General features: G+C 42.5%; 2 protein-coding genes across 3 annotated transcripts in view; both read left to right on the top strand.

Moving 5' to 3' along the window:
• The first annotated feature begins 5,316 nt into the window (after positions 1-5,316).
• On the top strand, positions 5,317-9,074 carry LOC138634824 (transmembrane protein 238). Of its 2 annotated transcripts, none has more exons than XM_069721984.1 (2): positions 5,317-5,951; positions 8,997-9,074. In XM_069721984.1, exon 1 carries the CDS (start codon positions 5,414-5,416, stop codon positions 5,936-5,938), a length of 525 nt encoding a protein of 174 aa, XP_069578085.1. In that variant the 5' UTR covers positions 5,317-5,413; the 3' UTR covers positions 5,939-5,951; positions 8,997-9,074. The 2 variants fall into 2 exon arrangements, with proteins under 2 accessions (XP_069578085.1, XP_069578084.1); XM_069721983.1 differs by lacking the exon at positions 8,997-9,074 and adding an exon at positions 7,037-7,706.
• Positions 9,075-12,615: 3,541 nt separating this feature from the next.
• The window catches only part of rrn3 (RRN3 homolog, RNA polymerase I transcription factor), a 15,119-nt gene continuing 5,451 nt past the window's right edge, over positions 12,616-22,283 (top strand). Inside the window, exons 1-13 of the mRNA XM_069721985.1 lie at positions 12,616-12,947; positions 13,297-13,353; positions 14,555-14,644; positions 15,080-15,209; positions 15,301-15,360; positions 15,601-15,664; positions 16,421-16,490; positions 18,618-18,716; positions 19,015-19,110; positions 19,478-19,601; positions 20,754-20,884; positions 21,556-21,686; positions 21,845-22,032. Of these exons, the coding sequence (XP_069578086.1) occupies positions 12,852-12,947; positions 13,297-13,353; positions 14,555-14,644; positions 15,080-15,209; positions 15,301-15,360; positions 15,601-15,664; positions 16,421-16,490; positions 18,618-18,716; positions 19,015-19,110; positions 19,478-19,601; positions 20,754-20,884; positions 21,556-21,686; positions 21,845-22,032 (1,336 nt within the window). The 5' untranslated portion in view covers positions 12,616-12,851. The remainder of the gene's footprint in view (positions 12,948-13,296; positions 13,354-14,554; positions 14,645-15,079; positions 15,210-15,300; positions 15,361-15,600; positions 15,665-16,420; positions 16,491-18,617; positions 18,717-19,014; positions 19,111-19,477; positions 19,602-20,753; positions 20,885-21,555; positions 21,687-21,844; positions 22,033-22,283) is intronic.

Below are 22,283 nucleotides of genomic sequence, written 5' to 3' on the forward strand. Positions count from 1 at the left end.
ATGACCCACATAGCAGGTGTGACATCATGGTGCTGATTAAACAGCACAGGTGTCACTGCTCTTTTCTTAGCTTATTCTATGACGAACCAAAGTCTAATGAAAGCGCTTTTAATGTCTGCCGTTTTCAGGAGGATTTAAGTCTTCATCGGGTGACGAGAACCGACACGTTTCATCAGTGAAGGAAACGGCACGAAAACATGTTTTATTCAGAAACTATTGCTGCCTTCAAATGGTGCTCAAGAGCTCGTGGATCAAACATGGGACGTCGTGTGCACCGTATGTTTGGGGTTAAGTTGTAAAGACACTGTTGCTAGGCAACAGAAACATGGACGCTGCCTAGAAGCCACCGAGTTTAGGCAAAGTTGTGTTCTGTGAAGGCTTCCACTTCCTTTGTTTTGATTTGGCTCCAGATGTTATCCAGGTGTGAGCCAGATGTTATTACATTTCATTTATTTGACTCTTATCCAAAGCTACTTACAATAAGTTCATTTCAACCATGAGGGTACAAAACCCAGAACAACAAGAATCAAAATATAATTTCTTCCAGAAAGACAAAGTTCTATCAGTAAGTTCCATTTTAAGATACTAAAGTTCTACTGTTCAAGGTGAAGGAGGAGGAGGAGGTGTGTTTTTAGTTTGTGGTGGAAGATGTTCAGAGTTTCTGATGTTGTTGGGGAGCTCATTCTACCATTTAGGAGCCAGGACAGAGGAGAAGGAGGGGGAGCGGAGTGAACGGGCTGGGATGTAAGGTTGAACCATGTCCTGGATGTAGACTGGACCCGATCTGTTCACAGCACGGTACGCACGTACCAATGTTTGGAAACGGATGCAGGCAGCTACTGGTAACCAGAACCTGGACCAGAACCTGCACGTCCTTCTGAGTGAGAAGAGGACGTCTTCTCCTGATGTTGTGCAGCATGTATCTACAGGAACGTGTTGTTGCAGTGATGTTGGCAGTAAGAGAGAGTTGACTGTCGAGTGTCTCCGAGGTTCTTATCAGTCAGGGTCGGGATAACAGAGTTGTTGAAGGTAGTAGTCAGGTCGAGGGTGGGACAGTCTTTCCCTGGAAGGAAGAGCAGGTCGGTCTTGTGGAGGTTGATTTCCAGGTGGTGTGAGGACATCCACTGAGAGATGTCAGTCAGACAGGCAGAGATTCATGCTGCTACCTGTGTTTCAGATCGGGGAAAAGAGAGGATCAGTTGGGTGTCATCAGCATAGCTGTGGTAGGAAAAGACATGCGAGTGAAGGACAGAGCCGAGAGAGTTGGTGTAGAGAGAGAAGAGGAGGGGACCCAGGACGGAGCCTTGAGGGACACCAGTAGTGAGAGGACAAGGTTCAGACACAGATCCTCTCCCAAGTTACCCGGTAGGTGAGGTCGTCGAGGTAGGATGAGAACAGGGAGAGAGCAGAGCCTGAGACACCGAGGTCCTGAAGGAGGAAAGAAGGATCTGGTGGTTCACTGTGTCAAATGCAGCAGAAGGTCTAGAAGGATCAGGACAGAGGACAGAGAGGCTGCTCTAGCAGTGTGAAGCTGCTCAGAGACAGAAGGAGGACCGTCTCATGTTATCCACGTGTGATCCAGCTGTAGTACTACTACTATACTAGTACTACTACTATACTACTGCTACTATACTACTGTTACTACTATTACAAGTATACTACTGCTACTACTATTACGAGTATACTACTGCTACCTACTACTACTACTATACCACTACTGCTACTAATACTACTCCATCCGGCCTCAACGACTACCGACCGGTTGCCCTCACATCTCATGTGATGAAGGTGCTGGAGAGGCTGGTCTTGGCCCACCTCAGGCCGCTGGTGAAATCTTCTCTGGACCCTCTGCAATTTGCGTACCAGCCTCATGTGGGAGTGGACGACGACATCATCTACCTGCTGCAACGAGCTCAGTCTCACCTGGATGGAACCGGTGACTCTGTGAGAATCACTTTCTTTGATTTCTCCAGTGCATTTAACACCATCCAACCACTGCTGCGGGTGGTGGGAGGGTGGAGGGGGTGGACACGTCCACCGTCTCCTGGATCAATGACTACCTGACAGGCAGACCACAGTTTGTCCATCTGGGCAGTGTTCTGTCTGATACGGTGGTCAGTGGTATTGGAGCTCCTCAGGGAACTGTTCTGTCTCCCTTCCTGTTCACCTTATACACCACTGACTTCCAGAACAACTCAGAGTCAAGACATCTGCAGAAGTTCTCTGATGACTCTGCAGTGATAGGATGTATAAGGGATGGACGGGAGGAGGAGTCAGTGGACGGCGTATAAGGGATGGACGGGAGAAGGAGTCAGTGGTCGGTGTATAAGGGATGGACGGGAGGAGTCAGTGGACGGTGTATAAGGGATGGACAGGAGGAGGAGTCAGTGGTCGGATGTATAAGGGATGGACGGGAGGAGGAGTCAGTGGTCGGATGTATAAGGGATGGACGGGAGGAGGAGTCAGTGGTCGGTGTATAAGGGATGGACGGGAGAAGGAGTACAGGGCAGTGGTGGAGGACTTTGTGGAGTGGGCTGGTAGAAATCACCTCCTCCTGAACGTGGCCAAGACCAGAGAGATGGTGGTCGACTTCAGGAGGAAGACGACGGCTCCACAACCGCTGAGAGTTCTGGGAGAGGAGGTGGACATGGTTGAGGAGTACAAGTACCTGGTGTCTCCATGACAACAGACTGAACTGGAAGACCAACATCAACGCTGTCTGCAAGAAGGGGATGAGTCGACTCTTTTTCTTGAGGAAACTTCGATCCTTCAATGTGTGCAGCGAGATGTTGGAGATGTTCTACCAGTCTGTTGTGGCCAGTGAACTGTACTTCTCTGTGGTCTGCTGGAGGGGAGAGGTGGGAGGGGGGAGCAGCATTGGAGCCGGTGACACCAACAGACTTAACAAACTGGTGAAGAAGGCCGGCTCCATCATTGGCTGCAAACTGGACAGTCTGGAAAAGGTGGTGGAGAGGAGGACGCTGAGGAAACTATTATCCATATTGGATAATCCTGACCACCCTCTCCACCTGCTGCAGGGACAGAGGAGGACGTTCTCCAAAAGACTCCTCCAGCTGCTGTCACAAGGACAGATACAGGAGATCATTCCAGATACAGGAGATCATTCCAGATACAGGAGATCGTTCCTGATACAGGAGATGGTTCCTGATACAGGAGATCATTCCTGATACAGGAGATCATTCCAGATACAGGAGATCATTCCTGATACAGGAGATCATTCCAGATACAGGAGATCATTCCAGATACAAGAGATCATTCCTGATACAGGATATCATTCCTGATACAGGAGATCATTCCAGATACAGGAGATCATTCCTGATACAGGAGATCATTCCAGATACAAGAGATCATTCCAGATACAGGAGATCATTCCTAATACAGGAGATCATTCCTGATACAGGAGATCATTCCAGATACAGTAGATCATTCCAGATACAAGAGATCATTCCTGATACAGGATATCATTCCTGATACAGGAGATCATTCCAGATACAGGAGATCATTCCTGATACAGGAGATCATTCCAGATACAAGAGATCATTCCTGATACAAGAGATCATTCCAGATACAGGAGATCATTCCAGATACAGGAGATCCTTCCTAATACAGGAGATCATTCCAGATACAGGAGATCATTCCTGATACAGCAGATCATTCCTGATACAGGAGATCATTCCAGATACAGGAGATCATTCCAGATACAGGAGATCATTCCTGATACAGCAGATCATTCCTGATACAGCAGATCATTCCAGATACAAGAGATCATTCCAGATACAGGAGATAATTCCAGATACAGGAGATCATTCCGGATACAGGAGATCATTCCAGATACAGGATATCATTCCTGATACAGGAGATCATTCCAGATACAGGAGATCATTCCTGATACAGCAGATCATTCCAGATACAAGAGATCATTCCAGATACAGGAGATAATTCCAGATACAGGAGATCATTCCGGATACAGGAGATCATTCCAGATACAGGAGATCATTCCTGATACAGGAGATCATTCCAGATACAGGAGATCATTCCAGATACAGGAGATCATTCCGGATACAGGAGATCATTCCAGATATAGGAGATCATTCCTGCCGACCGCAATAAGACTGTACAATAACTCACCTCTGGTTAAATGCATCACACAACAATGACACTGTTGACTGTGTTTCTTGGTTGTTTGTATATAATATATATAGATATATACTATACTGTATATACTGTGCATTTTATATTATATTTAATATTTTTACTGCTATTTTATTGCTTTCTATTATTCTATTATTATCTATTGCTTCCTGTATGCTGCTGTAGCATACAGAAATTTTTTTCCCCTCAGGGATTAATAAAGTAACTACCTAACCTAACCTACGATACTAATACTATACTACTATACTAGTACTACTATTACTACTATACTACTACCATACTACTACTACTACTGCTACTACTACTATACTACTGCTACTGCTACTACTACTACTGCTACTACTACTATCGTACTACTACTACTGCTACTACTACCATACTGCTACTATTGCTACTGCTACTACTACCATACTACCACTACTGCTACTACTACTATACTACTACTACTATACTAGTACTACTACTACTACTACTATGCTACTGCTACTACTACTACTATACTGCTACTATACTACTACTACTACTATACTGCTACTACTATACTAGTACTATTATTACTACTATACTACTACCATACTACTACTAGTGCTACTACTACTATACTAGTACTACTATACTACTGCTACTACTACCATACTACTACTACTGCTACTACTACTATACTACTGCTACTACTACTACTACTACAATATATATATATATATATATATATATAGATGAAGATGTATTTGAGTATCATACATATAATACTCAAATACATCTTCATCCTAATGAATTCCTGAAACGTGTATTTCCTTCATGTATTGAGCCCAATAGAAGATTATCTGCAGTTACTACTCATTAATTCGACACATTTTGACCGTAGCTTTTCTGGGTCCAGCTCTTGTCTTTCCTTAATGTTGTCCTCTTATTTGGACCGAACTTGTTGGCTTCATCAGACCTTACTGATGTCTGCACTAGAGGGACTCCATCAGCCATGTGTGCTTACTGAATTGCAGGGTGCCGGATATACACCAGGTATCAGCAGCTGTCCAATAAAAAGGCTCAATGACCAGCCCCTCGCCCCGCCCCGCCCCCTCCCCGCCCCCCCTGAGGTGAGTGCAGCAGGGCGACCTGAGCGGGAAGGAGCGGCTCACCTGGCTCACCTGGCTCACCTTACAGCCGCTCTGAAACCCAATGCGTCTGCTCAGAGGAGCAGGGAAATAGAAAGCTGCTGTCGAGACGCGTCTCCTCGGAGGACATGGAACCAGCCTACCGGGGTCTGGGTCGCTGCGCGTGCTCTTTCTGGCTCGCAGTAGCGTTTGACATTGTGGGACTGGCCGTGCTTCTCATCGGGGTGTTTGTCAACGTGTTTTTTTACGACTTGCTCATTTATGCGGGCGCCATCATCATCTTCCTCAGCCTGGTCTGGTGGGTGTTCTGGTACTCTGGGAACATCGAGGTTCCCCCGGCGGAGCTGGAGGATGATGTCGGGTTGCTGAAGAAGAACAAGGGCGGATTGGGCGCCATCCGCGGCACGGTGAGCCGCCTCTCCGGCCGACTGTCGAGCAGCATCAGGAACTCGCTCCGCAGGAACGGAGGGACGTCTACGAGCCGCGCCCAGAGGTCCGCTGCCGGGCTGCCGGCGTCCCCGCAGGCGCAGCAGGTGTCCGTTGACATGGCAACGTTGGCACCGCAGAAGAGGACCCCTCTCAGTGCTGTCTCCTCAGTGGCAGGCTGTGTGGTGGAGATGCCGCACACAACGACAGAGACCTCACCTACATAAAGAAGGCCGACAGGTGAGGCCTTCCACACACCACAGCCTTCTGCTGCATCAAGTAAACGGGAAAGACCTCTGCATTTAAAACAGTCAACTTTTCAACATGGTCTGAGGTCATGTGCCTACAGAACAATGGGCAGCCTATAACAAGGGCCTATTTAAATAAAGCCCTGATGTAATCCCATCCCACTTAGAAAAATATCAAAACGTCTAGAAAATATTGTAACATGTTATCTTTGGGATGTAGGGTTAGATTTCACTGTATTTACATCTCTAAGGATTAGGTCCCTATGATAGGCCTACGGTTTCAAAGGCTTTATCACTGCATGGAATATAATTCAAATAAATAGTAAAGAAACATAAATCCCTATTTATTTAGTTGTTTTTTCCAACCAAAAAACATTCAAATGTTGATTAAAATATTACCAAGGAGAGACAGAGAGAGAATTTGTTACTTAAAACCTGTTTTTTTTTTTTTTTCCTGAAAAGAGAATCCCCAACAGAAACAGTGCAAGGTCCTCAGATAAGTTGAAGGGGTTAGGCTTTTAGATTTCTCAAAGGCAACAAACAGGAATAAAGCTAAACCGATTCTTAACTAATCTTATTATTATTATAAATGTAGTTAATATCAAAACAACACCAAAGTCAAGTTCACTTTGTTATATTTGTTAGTTTGATAATAAGAAACATGATAAAACATTTTTTTTAATCTATAAGTGCAAAAGGAATCATAGTTTGTTTTTCATCTGTTGAATTTAAAAGGGAATAATGGGGTTCAATCACATAAATGTTTTTTATTTGATATAATGGTGGAACTATGGAACAGATCATGAGGCGTCCTCAGGCGTCAGACTACCTGTAGCCGTGGCAATAAAAGTCTCTTATCACTGCATAATCATTAACCACACTTCCCTGTTCACTCAAAGACAAACACTTCGTTTAAACAAAAGCAGACTTACTTGAATACTTCCTCATCCCCAGACGAACGTAGAAGCGTCTGATAAAGCACACTGAATGACTTTCTGATCACTATGTACCAACTCTACACAGAAGTCATTTCCATGAGCCCTAATGATGACGTTTGATTCATTTTCTTCCACACAGACTTCATTCTCTCGTAGCAGCACTGAAGACGTCGACCAGAGTCCTCAGCTGTCTTCAGTTGACCCCATTTGATGCAGAACCTTTGCACTAATATTTTTAAGGAGACATTATTCATAAGATACCTGTGATACCTGCAAAAGTGTTATTAATTTTTGATTCTGAAAGACATGAGAATGTATTTTTTGGAATAAATGTGTTTTTTAATCAGGATGTCTGGGAGCAGTTCTAAGAGTTCAGAACAGACAGATGAGCACAATTTAACAGGAAGTTCATATGTACGTGAACGATGAATGGCATCACTGTTTTTAAAATAGCCTTTTTACATTGAAGTAAAAGTAACTGATGAGCTGATAACAGAAATAACTCAGTCTGAACTCCAACATGATGAAGCCCTCCAACCTCTCAAAAACTGAACCGAACGGGACTGAAAATGTTTGACACACGATGTAATGAATGAAAGACATCTTGACTTTGAGCTCTAGTCACCGATATGTTCAGTATTTCTGACGGTGTATTTACAGGTAGTGTTGTGATGTTGTATACAAGATATCTCATTTGTTCTCAGGTCTCTTTTATGAGTTCTTGATCTCAGTGTGACGTCCTGAATAATAAAAGCTGAACCAAAAAACAATCCATCACTATGTCATGAGTTAAAAGCATGCGACATTAGCAGAGCCAGATGTCAACATAACACAGCATCCACTGGCATGCGTAATGCGTAACTAATCACGTAATGATCAGACATCTCATTGTTATTTTAGTATCCAGGAGTTTCAGAAGTTGATCTAAGTTTTCTGTGGTCAGTAGCACACAATAGTGGATGCATTTATGTGTGTGTGGGGGGGGGGGGACGACACACACACAATTTTCTGTGAAGTGATTTGAAACAATCATATAAGTATTTTGTCCCTGCTGGATATGACCTGTAGGAGTGTACCATGGCCACAGGTTGTACCTGTAAGGTGTTACAAAGCAAATAAGCCTTTTATTACATGACAATGCTATGATTAGTTTGGTTTTGCTTAATTGCAAAAACATATATAAAGTTGTTTTATGTCAAATATTCTTGTTTTAGATAAAATGAGTACTTGATTACAGTAAGAGTTAAGTTTCGTGGTCATAGTTACAATAATATATATGCATTTAGGCAATGGCTTGGTCACATGGACCATTTCTAAAAATGGACGTAGCATCTGGGTTTATAAAGTGAAGTCAATGTGGAAGTACCATAAAGTCCAAAACCACTAGCTGCTGGGGTTGGATCCAAAAACCCTCTGGCTCTACACAGTCATTTTCATCTTTTCTCATGAATTACAAAATCAATAAATATTTTCCAGAACTCATTATGGTGTCAAACAAACAGCCAGTTAAAGTTAGGCATTTTGCCAAACCATCCATTACCTGGACCTCCTGCTGACGGTCACTGGTCCTCATCCTGGTCTGTGGGAGATGAACATCCAGATCTGCATTAGGGCTGTTTATTCCAACACTTATAGCTTATTATTGACAGGAAACTCGATACAGTTTAATAAATTACGGCCTCAGCCAGCTTGGATGTCCATATTTGAGATTTTCATTTAATAATAATAATAATAATGATAACAATAAAATGTATTTGTATAGCACTTTTCATACAAAATACAAATGCAGCTCAAAGTGCTTCACAGCAAAAGAATTATATGCAATGTTTCACATAAAAACAGATATAAAGGAACAATTAAAAATATAGAAAATAAATTAGATAAAACAGATAAAAGCATAAGAAACAGATAAAACGCATAAAAAGGAATACAAGTGGAAAATGCATTTTAAAGTCGCGGTAGTTCAAGTGCAGTCAGTGCAAGAGAGCTTCAAGAGTAACTAGTTAAAGGCTAAAGTAAAGAGATGTGTTTTTTATCTTTTTTTTTGAAAGTATGAACTGAGCAGCTTCCTGATATCTAACAGATAGTTTGTTCCACAGATTTGGAGCGTCGCTGACAGAAGCTGCTGAACCTCCAATAAACCAGCAGCAGATGATCTCAGTGTTCCTGAAGGCTCATAGTTCACCAGACAGTCAGAGATGGAACTCTGTCTGAGACCATTACGAGCTTTGTATGTGAGGAGGCGGAGCTTAAAGCCAGTCCTGTGTGTTACAGGTAAACTGTGCAGAGCAGCCAGAACTGGACTGATGTTCTCTCCTCTTGGTTCTGGTTGATAACCCAGCTGCAGAGTTTTAGATGAGCTGAAGTCTCTCTCTTGTTTTGTTTGGTCGGCCAGTAAAAAGTTCATCACAGTCGTCCAGTCGGCTAGAAATGAAGGCATCAATCAACCTTTCAGCATCTGTCTGATTTATAAACCTTGACGATGTTTCTAAGGTGGAAAAAAGAAGTTTTGGTCACTTTGTTAATGTTTCCCTTGAAACTTAGATCAGAGTTTAAAATTAGACCCAGACTAGTCACCCCTGATCGTACCCACCGAGTTAGTTACCCCAGATCTTTTTCTACGATTTCTCTTTTGGTTTTGGGGCCGACGAGCAGGATTTCTGTTTCAGCCTCCTTTAATTTTAGGAAATTATTGCTCATCCATTTATCTATTGCTAAAAGACATTCAGTGACGGAGCGCATAGCTGCATCATCGTTTGGTTCAGCGATGATGTACAGTTGTGTATCATCTGCATAACTATGAAAACAGACTTTGTGCTCTGATGATGTTCCTCAGTGGCAGCATGTAGAGTAGAACAGTAGAGGACCGAGGCAGCTGCCCTGAGGAATCCCACAGCAGTCATGTTTCTCTGACTCTTGATCTCTAATGGAGACATAAAACTTCCTCTCTCTGATGTATGTTTTGAACCAGTTTAAGACTGTCGGACAGGCCAACCAATGATTGTTTAAGTCAATTATTGATATAATTATGCTGAATGAAGAAAAACAGTGATGCATTGGGGGTTTCTAAGAGACCACAGGTGCCAGCTCTCCATTCAACATCAATCAAAGCTGGTCATGATGACTTCAGTCTGTTCACCAGAACGATGGCAACAGCTTTCATCTCCATTCACACTATCAGCTTTTCTTTTTGATGCCTGTAATTAAAGTCCATTGATTAATCCTTCCCTTACTGTTATTTAAGTAAAGTAAACAAGAAGATAAAATCATCAATCCGTAACTAGACACGCGCTTCAGGTCGTTCATCGAGCGGACTCAGTTTCTGCTGTGATCACAGCAGTAATGTCTTTGGGTCCAAACACCAACTCAGCTCCTGGTTGCAGGTTTATGTGGCGAGTCATCCTTTGGACAATGTTCATAATCTCTCCACAATAAAATGTTACGTCAGAGTCACTGATCCTTTTGGGCACATTTTTTTTAATTTGCAGCAGCCACCATGTTACAGATGGAAAATCAAATCTAAATATCTAATATGAATGAATGTGAGCAGCTGGTTTTATTGATCCGAATGCTACTGTGGAAAAGCAGGTGTTGGTCTCCTTGTTCCCACCCACGGTGATAAGAAGCCTCATGGACCTTTGGACCGGTTGACTGCATGGTGCTACTGTTTCTCTTCAATCCAGCTGAGCTCTACCTCCATCCTTTCTGCCATAATTAGCAAATCTCCAACCAACAACATTGCAAATGAACCATTTTCAGTGTTGAAAGTGGATTAAAACATTAACTTTGACTACTCATTTGTTCCAGATGTTTTGAAGCAAGTTTCCTTCTTACATGGAAACAATATCATGTTTAATGGAACAACAGTACTGGTGTTTACAGGAGTGACATCATAATGCTACATCCCATCACATGAAAGAAAAAGTTATGGGACTTTCACTGTGTGCACACACCTGGACCACTGACACACCTACACGTGGACCACTGACACACCTGGACCACTGACACACCTGGACTACTGACACACCTGGACCACTGACACACCTACACGTGGACCACTGACACACCTGGACCACTGACACACCTACACGTGGACCACTGACACACCTGGACCACTGACACACCTACACGTGGACCACTGACACACCTGGACCACTGACACACCTGGACTACTGACACACCTGGACCACTGACACACCTACACGTGGACCACTGACACACCTGGACCACTGACACACCTACACGTGGACCACTGACACACCTGGACCACTGACACACCTACACGTGGACCACTGACACACCTACACGTGGACCACTGACACACCTGGACTACTGACACACCTGAACCACTGACACACCTGGACCCACTGGCACACCTGGACCCACTGACACACCTACACGTGGACCACTGACACACCTGGACCCACTGACACACCTGGACCCACTGACACACCTGGACCACTGACACAGCAGCAGGTGGAACTCAGGTGCTGATTGCGATCAAGCAATGAAACTTGGAGTACTTACTCACGAGGGTTATAAATCCTCGGCGCTTCGTGCACCGTTTTGAATGCAACGGGCAGTCTGCACTACGTTGGGTCTGATCCAGTCTCGTATCACCAGGTTCCAAATCCAACTTCTTCACTTTAGTCTGTATCGACTGGATAACAGCAAAATTTTCACTTTTCATAGTAAGACCCTGAAAGTTGCACATCAATATGAAACAGAACCATCATGAATGTTGGTAAGACTTGTGCTTTCTTTATTTCAAAACATCTGCTATGACAAAAGCACCCGCTCACATCGCTGACGGCCGGCTGGCTAACATCCACCTTTGCATTATGCAACCGTGGATGGTGATAATGTTGCAGCACCTTTAGACTTTCCACATGCTTTAATTTCATGAATCCACCATTTGACCTCCATTTATCGGCCGTTTTACAGCCCAATAGAGGTGATGGAAGAGGACGCAGTAGAGCCGTTGACAGAAGCACATGTAAAGTGGCTTTTTGTGATATAAGGTGGAGACAAATGTTTCTCACTGCAAGTTTAAACAAAAATATAACAATTAAAAAACCAAGCCGTTGTCAAAATTCCAGTTCATTTGATGTCTACTGAGTAATTTAATTTAATCTGCATGATTATTTTAGCAGTAGGTCACTGTTGGTGTCTGCATGGTTGCCCGGGGAAATATTGAAATTGCCTTGTTAGCCACAAAAGGCCCAACAACATGTTTGTCTCTGGAGAGGCATGTAATTCAACTCTTACCTTGATGAAATAGTCTCTACATTGATCCTGTGTAAATCAGTCTAACATCTCATTATCGACAAGATGACACTCAGAACAAACATCACATCTCTCCCATGTGTGAAAGGTTTCGGTATCCGGTGTCAGGAACAGTTCTCATTTGGTTTTGGGTGCAACACATTACGATAATACATTTAGATCATTTGTGTCTTTTTCTATGAACCACCAGCACTTTCTCTTTGTATGCTACTGTCTGTTTTTACACATGCTAAAATATGATGAATACCTCCCCGTCTGAACCTCCGTATTAAGTGTATTTCATGTAAAGAAAAAGAGAGACTAGAACAGACACGGCAGACCACCACGAGCAGACAAACGTGCTCCTCAGGCCGACCGGAACCAATGACCTCACCAATCGAGCATCTCGGAAGAGTTTCAATGTGACACCGTTAACAGCTGGGCTCACTTCCGTAAACACGCGAGTCTCTCCTCGTGGGATTATGGTGCCCTCACACGCGCTTGCCTGTTGGCAGTACTGTCGTGAGTTTGTTATTCAAACATCTGAAACCTTTCCGACGTCCACTTCCACGTAGAGGACGTGTTCGAGTGAAACGAGGCACCAGCTCGTGTGTTCCGGTTCAACTCGGCTCGTTCAGTTAAATCAGCTCAAACAAAAACAACCTCTAACTGCACGAGCGCAGAGGAGCATGGAGGTGCACGGGCGCGACTTCCGGAACACTCCTCCTCCGAAGAGCGTGAGGTTCGGAGGCCGCGTGGCGGAGACCTTTGACAAACACAGACAGGTGAGAGGTGACGTCAACAGGTGCTGGACAGGACCGGAAGCTCTTAGTTTCAGGTGGATTCACAAGAACATGAGCTGTTTTTAATGATCAGTTTAAAATCACATCCTATTAAACTCTGGTTTAATATATAGATCTCAATATTCAGTCAATTTAAATGGCTCCTGAAATAAATCCTTTTGATTTTACATTAGAAGTTTGCTGGACTGCTTCTGGTGTTATTTTTATAAGACCTTATTATAAGTTATGATGAAAATACATAAATGCATGCTATAGTGTTCTTGCAATAACGTTTTGGCAGTACAGCTATTTGACCTAAAAGCTGATGAGCTGTTTCTCTTCTCGTTTGAAGGGAGACTCCAGTGATTACGAACTGCTGAGACATCAGCTGGCTGATCCTGACATAAAGGTACAGTGAAGAAATGGTTATAGATGATATATAGATAGTTATAGATGACATATAGATAGTTATAGATGATATATAGATAGTTATAGATGATATATAGTTCTAGATGATATATAGATAGTTATAGATGATATATAGCTAGTTATAGATGATATATAGATAGTTATAGATGATAGATAGTTATAGATGATATATAGTTATAGATTATATATAGATAGTTATAGATTATATATAGATAGTTATCGATGATATATAGATAGTTATAGATGATATATAGATAGTTATAGTTATAGATGATATATAGATAGTTATCGATGATATATAGATAGTTATAGATGATATATAGATAGTTATAGATGATATATAGTTATAGATGATATATAGTTATAGATGATATATAGATAGTTATCGATGATATATAGATAGTTATAGATGATAGATAGTTATAGATGATATATAGTTATAGATTATATATAGATAGTTATAGATGATATATAGATAGTTATAGATGATATATAGTTATAGATGATATATAGTTATAGATGATATATAGCTAGTTATAGATGATATATAGATAGTTATAGATGATAGATAGTTATAGATGATATATAGTTATAGATTATATATAGATAGTTATAGATTATATATAGATAGTTATCGATGATATATAGATAGTTATAGATGATATATAGATAGTTATAGTTATAAATGATATATAGATAGTTATCGATGATATATAGATAGTTATAGATGATATATAGATAGTTATAGATGATAGATAGTTATAGATGATATATAGTTATAGATGATATATAGATAGTTATCGATGATATATAGATAGTTATCGATGATATATAGATAGTTATAGATGATATATAGATAGTTATAGTTATAGATGATATATAGTTATAGATGATATATAGATAGTTATAGATGATATATAGTTATAGCTGATATATAGATAGTTATAGATGATATATAGATAGTTATCGATGATATATAGATAGTTATAGATGATATATAGATAGTTATAGATGATGTATAGATAGTTATAGATGATGTATAGATAGTTATAGATGCTATATAGATAGTTATAGATTATATATAGATAGTTATAGATGATATATAGATAGTTATAGATGTAAACCTTGTCTGGGTTATAAATGATGTATACATAGTTAGAGATTTTCTCTCCTCTTGACAGGATGCTCAGATCATCAACTGGCTTCAGGAGTTTCGGACCTGCGTGACCCAGCTGACCAAAGACCACGAGCAGCTCATCTACACCATCCTGGTGAGGTTATTGTAATTCTTGGTTCAGATATCTGTTGGACTTCAGTGAGACTCGTACCACATTTAGAGCTCTAACAGGCAGTCATGTGACTCCTCAGCGCATTTGATCCATTTAGCTCAAAGCGAATGACGATTAGTCACCTGGGGTCCGGTAGCTCTGGGGTCTGGTAGGTCTGGGGTCCGGTAGCTCTGGGGTCCGGTAGCTCTGTGTCACTGCAGACGTTTGGACTCGTCAGTACCGACAGTAAAGTCTAAATTCACTGTGAAGAAGGTCTTTATCTGCTTTCTGATATCAAAATCGATTATTCAGACAAAAGAAGGATGTGTTGTTTGTGTCTTCTTTGGTTTCAGAAATATGTTAGAATTGATTCAACTAATAGTGTGATTGTTCAATAAAACTCTTCTCTGTTTATAAGTGTGTGTTTGTTTTGTTCAGAGGCTCCCCTGGGTGGGGCGGAGCCAGGCTGTGGTGGATGAGTACCTGGCCTTCCTGGGGAACCTGGTGTCAGCACAGACCGTCTACCTGTGTGCCTGCCTCAAGATGGCGGTCTCCCACTTCACTCCCAGTACGTCCCTGACGGGCCCATTTCCAACCAGCGTATCACCATGGTCACATGCAGCGCTGGTGGTTTGGAGTAACTTGTGCTTGTGTTTCAGAGAGAGTGACCATCTGTGAGGGAGGAGTGGATATCTCTGATTCAGATGATGAAGATGAGAGTACGTCTCATTTATTCTATATTTTTTTTATTTAATATTCACATTCAAATTGTGTCACATTACAAACCGTCGGTAGTTGGAGACAGTGAGCACCTTATGTATCGCATCACAGATGGAGGAGCTCCAGAGATGTGAATATCAAAGGTGGCTTCCATCCTTGTTTTTTATTCTCTGGTTTAATCCAGATGAATTAAGATGAATGAAGATGAATTAAGATGAACGTCCCCTTGATGTGTTCAGATCTGCCCAGAAGCTTCGACCAGTGTCATGAGGCGCTGCAGCTCATCGGCAGATATGTTCCATCGTAAGTTCTCTTTTCTCTTTTACCTTCCAAGTCTGAATTTACATCAATCAAACCAGATTATCCATCACTGCACTTATTTAAATTTACATTTGGAAAAGTGCACGTTCTCTAAAACAAGCAAAGTGTTGTCGGAGAGAACGTTCAGAAGCAACGTGGACAGAAGTAAACAGACGAGGTGGAGAAAACGTGTTGAACAGAACTGGAACATCCTTCTGGACTCAACACATGTAATAAACAGATTCACAGATTTCTGCTGAGTCGTCGTTCTGACCGAAGACTTTAATGAGCGATAACTTGTGTTTGATGTGCTGCACATGTTTAATGCACTTTAATCACTAGATGTGTGAACATGTATCTTTGTTGTACACATGTAGACTTTGTAAAATCAAGACTTGTTTATTTGTTTACATGCAATTTCTGTAGTTATAGATTCCCCATGGACCATTAGCAGCTAAAGATCTGAAAAAACGCAAACAAGTAAACAAATCTTCACGTAGTGAAACTAACCGTGACGGTTCTGTGAACTTGTTCGGTCGTTGAGTGATGGAAACACTTACGTTCTCATTAAATACGACTGCAATGAAAAGTAACAAACACTTTTAATATTCCTTTGATTGTGTCTGTTTTCTTGGGATTTTCTGTCTTTAACAACAAGCGTGCGTTATTGTGTACAAACAACATGATGTTCATGAGTTCTTCAACAGGAAGTCGGTGTTATCTTTGTGTTGCACTGTAAAACTTTCTCTCTTGTTTTAGCACAAGTCGCTTTCTGTTGCCGATTTTGCAAGAAAAGTTCCCGTTCGTCCAGAAGTCCTCCAGAACTCTGGTGAGGAAACGTGATCAGTTGTTAGTCACATGATCAGCTGTTAGTAACGTGATCGGATCAGCTGTTAGTTATTACGTAACCGGCTCAGTTCTCCACAAACACAAAGAGAAGCAAGGTTTGGACTCGTTGTTTCAGCTGATCTGAAGCTTCTTTTGGGGCTTTAAGGGACTCAAGTTTCATATTCATGTGTTATATGAATGGAATTTATTGATCTCTCTGGTTCATTGATCCTTCTGGTTCATTGATCTTTTTGGTTCATTGATCTCTCTGGTTCATTGATCTCCCTGGTTCATTGATCTCCCTGGTTTATTGATCCTTCTGGTTTATTGATCCTTCTGGTTCATTGATCTCTCTGGTTCATTGATCTGGTTTATTGATCCTTCTGGTTCATTGATCCTTCTGGTTCATTGATTGGTTCATTGATCTCTCTGGTTCATTGATCCTTCTGGTTCATTGATCTCTCTGGTTCATTGATCTCTCTGGTTCATTGATCTCTCTGGTTCATTGATCTCTCTGGTTCATTGATCCCTCTGGTTCATTGATCTCTCTGGTTCATTGATCTCTCTGGTTCATTGATCCTTCTGGTTCATTGATCTCTCTGGTTCATTGATCCTTCTGGTTCATTGATCTCTCTGGTTCATTGATCCTTCTGGTTCATTGATCCCTCTGGTTCATTGATCTCTCTGGTTCATTGATCTCTCTGGTTCATTGATCCCTCTGGTTCATTGATCTCTCTGGTTCATTGATCTCTCTGGTTCATTGATCCCTCTGGTTCATTGATCCTTCTGGTTCATTGATCCCTCTGGTTCATTGATCCTTCTGGTTCATTGATCTCTCTGGTTCATTGATCCCTCTGGTTCATTGATCCTTCTGGTTCATTGATCCCTCTGGTTCATTGATCATTGATCCTTCTGTTCATTGATCTCTCTTCATTGATCCTTCTGGTTCATTGATCTCTCTGGTTCATTGATCTCTCTGGTTCATTGATCTCTCTGGTTCATTGATCTCTCTGGTTCTCTCTGGTTCATTGATCTGGTTCATTGATCCCTCTGGTTCATTGGTTCATTGATCTCTCTGGTTCATTGATCTCTGTTCATTGTTCATTGATCTCCCTCTGGTTCATTGATCTCTCTGGTTCATTGATCCTTCTGGTTCATTGATCATTGATCTCTCTGGTTCATTGATCCCTCTGGTTCATTGATCCTTCTGGTTCATTGGTTCATTGATCCTTCTGGTTCATTGATCTCTCTGGTTCATTGATCTCTCTGGTTCATTGATCCCTCTGGTTCATTGATCCTTCTGGTTCATTGATCTCTCTGGTTCATTGATCCCTCTGGTTCATTGATCCTTCTGGTTCATTGATCCTTCTGGTTCATTGATCTCTCTGGTTCATTGATCGCTCTGGTTCATTGATCCTTCTGGTTCATTGATCCCTCTGGTTCATTGATCTCTCTGGTTCATTGATCCTTCTGGTTCATTGATCTCTCTGGTTCATTGATCCTTCTGGTTCATTGATCCTTCTGGTTCATTGATCCCTCTGGTTCATTGATCCTTCTGGTTCATTGATCCTTCTGGTTCATTGATCTCTCTGGTTCATTGATCTCTCTGGTTCATTGATCGCTCTGGTTCATTGATCCCTCTGGTTCATTGATCTCTCTGGTTCATTGATCCTTCTGGTTCATTGATCTCTCTGGTTCATTGATCCTTCTGGTTCATTGATCCTTCTGGTTCATTGATCTCTCTGGTTCATTGATCCTTCTGGTTCATTTTCCCTCTGGTTCATTGATCCTTCTGGTTCATTGATCCTTCTGGTTCATTGATCTCTCTGGTTCATTGATCTCTCTGGTTCATTGATCCCTCTGGCTCTGCATGCATTAAGACTTTATATTAACCCAGGTTTTTTGTTTTAATCAGCTATTAATGTGAATACATATTCGTACCAGGTGCATTTATGATGCTGAAGATCTTAGCGTGCTGTTGAATCCAATATAGGACATAGAGACATCGGTGACCCCAGGAAATGGGCTTTAAGCCTCTGGTGAAGCAGTGACGAGGTTCATCTGTTATTATCTGTAACTCTGATGAGCATCATGCACTTTGATAGTGATTCTCTGTTGTTCTTTGCAGGAGTGTTACGTCCACAACCTGCTGAGGGTGACGGTGTACATACCATCCATTCGACGAGATGTCCTGGAGGTTATCATCGGAAAGCTGCTCAAGCTGGACGTGAGTACAACTTCTACTTTGTCTCTTTCGAACACAACACAGCTGCTCTGGAAGCTTCAGCGGGAGAAACACTTCCATGTTAAACAGGAAGTAGCAGTCGACTCCAACATGGAGTTATACATGTCTACAGAGGAACTAATGACCAACTCATTGTTTTCATGTTTTGACATTTAACTGTCTGATTATTATTCATTGGGCTATTGCATTAATAAACTATTTAAAGTCTCGGCCTCGGTCCACATACAACGACATATGATACCTTCCTCTGTAAAACGGTAGATGTGTGTGGTATATTCAGGTGAGTGCATCGCGGACAGACATCGAGGAGGCCGAGGAGAAGGAGGTACAAAACCAGCGGGCGGAGGAGCAGACGGAGGAGGGACTATTTGACATGGTAACAACCAGCACTGGTTTGAAGTTAGTCACAGTTAGTCTGAAATGTTTGTTTGTAGTGCTTCAGTCTGAAAGCAGGCAGAGCTCCCGCCGGTCTCAGATACAAGTAGGCAAGTAGGATACTAAATACATAACTGCAAAAGACGGCCTGTTGAAGCACATTTACGTGCTGATTGTGCTGCATGTAATCAAAACTTGCGTAATAGTGTGATTTTTTTGTTTTTTTTCGGTTTTGAAATATGATTTGTTTGGCGGTCCGAACTGAAGGTGAAATTAAACTATGAAATAATAAAGTTCTGACTGAAGTTGAAGCAGAATGATGCAAAGCAATTGAATTTAGTGTGTGTGTATGTGTGTGTGTGTGTCAGGATGAGGACATGTCAGCAGGCCCCGCCCCCAGGATGACCCTGATGGTCCATCCAGTAGCAGAGCGTCTGGACACTCTGCTGGTGGTGCTGATGTCGTATATCAGGGACGTCTGTCATGTGAACGGTATGAAGAACACGTTTTACAACGAGAACCCACAACTCTCAACGACAGGAACTTTTCATGGTCACCATCCCAGAATCAGTATCAAGGTTTACAGTCATGCTACACAAGAAAACATTCACAAAAGAATGTTTAATTCATGAAGTATTTGTATAGTTTAGTTGCCAGTTTACCGGGTTAGAGTTACTTACTCACTCACTCGCTGGCCTCCTGAGCAGGGAGGATGTAGCTGGATCGATGAATTCATCAGTGTTTAAAGTTGAAACCTTCTTGTGTTTCTGGAGTTTGAAGTGGACGGGACGCTGTTCGATCAATGCAGAGAGATTCTGCTTCATGCTTTTCCTCCTTTGGGAGCAACTTCATCCTCATCGATATGTCGTGCTGATTATATTTCCATCTGCGGGGTTTATTTGGTGGATATTATCAGGCTGACTGTGTCTGCTGCTGCTGGCTGATACACAGATAGAGGAACCAGAGGCTCTGCATGCCGGACACAACCTTCATCCATCCATCATCTACACCCGCTTTATCCTGAACAGGGTCACGGGGGGCGGAGCCTATCCCAGCTCACATTGGGTGAAGGCAGGGTTCACCTGGACAGGTCACCAGTCCATCACAGGGACACAGAGACAGACGGAAACAAAGACCATTCACACCTCAGGGACATTTGTAGAACCACCAGTTAACCTGAGGTTCATGTTTCTGGATGGTGGGAGGAAGCCGGAGAACCGAGAGAACCCACGCAGGCACACGGAGAACATGCAGACTCACACAGGAAGGCCGGGATTCAAACCCGGAACCTTTTTGCTGTGAGGTGACCATGCTAACCGCTGCACCACTGTGCCGCCCCGGACACAACCTCTCCTTTCAAAAGCACATTAAATGATAACCATCAATTTCATACCGTAGTAAACCGCTGCAACTGTGTTGAACAGGCTCATTGCCCGTTGCTCGTTGCTTCATCTATATGAGTGAGTATCTGAAGGGAAGTTCTGCCTGCAGATCTTTCTTCCTCACATTTTATTGGCCCGGTGTGAAATTCGGCTGCTGATGTACGCAGGTTGAAGATGTTGGTTCCAATCTGAAGGAAACATGTGAACGCCAACAGGTCGGTCTCAGACAGTGAGTCCTTCAGTGCTTTGTTTTCCCTCTCAGGGTCTCTTCATGTGGAACGAACCAAGGAGCTGTTCAGAGATCTGCTGAGTGTGTTTGATAAACTCATCCTGCCGACCCACGCCTCCGCTCACGTCCAGTTCATCCTGTTCTACCTCTGCAGCTTCCGGCTGGTCAGTACTCGCATAATCACCCTTCCACATTTAGCCTTCAGTCTGGTCTTCAGCTGACATATGTTGTTGGTTTCATTTTGTTGTTGTTTATTTGCACAATATATAATTAAAACAAAAAACATCTGCTGATCAGTTGGCAGGTTTTCGACGGGTTAGAAAGGTTCTTCTGGTTATTTTCTGTAGCTACAATTTACAAATGTCCTAAAAGTGTCTCATGTTGACTGTTGGTAAACTCTACAATTTACCATGTTCCCTAAACGCCTCGCATGTCGGATATGTAATGTCAGGTTTACTTGAGTAAGCCAGCTAACATTGGGACCAATGGTGTAACTTTGATCCCTCACTAACTCAGTGAAAGCCATCTGTTTCACAGGCCTGATCCAGACTTTGTGGTCCAGCAAAAACATATTGTTTGATTTATTAACCTAATTAATGTGCACCTGTTTGTTTTACTGGGTCTTTAGCAGCTTTTAGTGTGCATCATCCACCATTACAATACATGCAGAGTGAATTATGGAGTAATGTAAGCACACTGTTGTGCTTCTATGAAGCAGGTATGGTTGGTAATAATGCATGTGTTCGTTTTATAAAATCATATTATTATGTGAACTATAGTTTGACATGCATACATCCACCTGTCCTCGGTGTGTTGGCTGTGTTCTGTGTCTCAGGCGCTGGCCGAGGCCTTCCTGGATCATCTGTGGAAAATCCTGCAGAGCCCGTCTCAGCCCGCTGTCCTCCGGCAGACGGCTGCTGGATACCTGGGCAGCTTCCTGGCTCGAGCCAAGTTCATCCCTGTGCTGTGAGTCCATGTGTCGTTTCTGCTGAAGAGAACGCAAAGCAGCTGGTAGACGAGAGTGTGTCCATAGTTTCTACCCGTTCTGGTCGTGGACTGGATGTAAAAATAATCCCTCATTCATTAGAAAATAAGATTCAAAAAGACCTCCCCACTCCCTCCAGCACTGTACGGGCCTGTCTGGACTTGGTGCTCTCCTGGATCCATCGCTACATCGACAGCCAGGACATCAGCGGCAGACAGGTGTGCTGCGACATCAGCCTGCACGGACCCTTCTACGCTGCCTGCCAAGCCGCCTTCTACACACTCATCTTCAGACACAGAGCCATGCTGGAGGCCAACATGAAGACAGGTGCAACACACACCTCCACCTGCTGAGTCTGCTGCACCAACACAACATGACAGCAAGTCAAATCATCAAAATACATGAAGCTTTAATCATTACAGTTGAATTAGTCCAGACTCACACTCGCTCTCTCTCTCTCTTTCTCTCTCTCTCTCTGTGTGTGTACGTGTGCGTGTGTGTACGTGTGTGTGTGTGTGTGTGTGTGTGTGTGTGTGTGCGTGGGTGTGCGTGTGCTTGTGTGTGTGTGTGTGTGTCAG

Source organism: Brachyistius frenatus, unplaced genomic scaffold (assembly GCF_029030835.1).
Source record: "Brachyistius frenatus isolate BFR_SWC_R1_liver_20210118 unplaced genomic scaffold, ASM2903083v1 Contig_280, whole genome shotgun sequence".
Classification (NCBI taxonomy): Eukaryota; Metazoa; Chordata; class Actinopteri; family Embiotocidae; genus Brachyistius; species Brachyistius frenatus.

Excerpts from the sequence above, each read along its gene's own strand:
- LOC138634824 (XM_069721984.1), top strand. The coding sequence starts at position 5,414 with ATGGAACCAGCCTACCGGGGTCTGGGTCGCTGCGCGTGCTCTTTCTGG.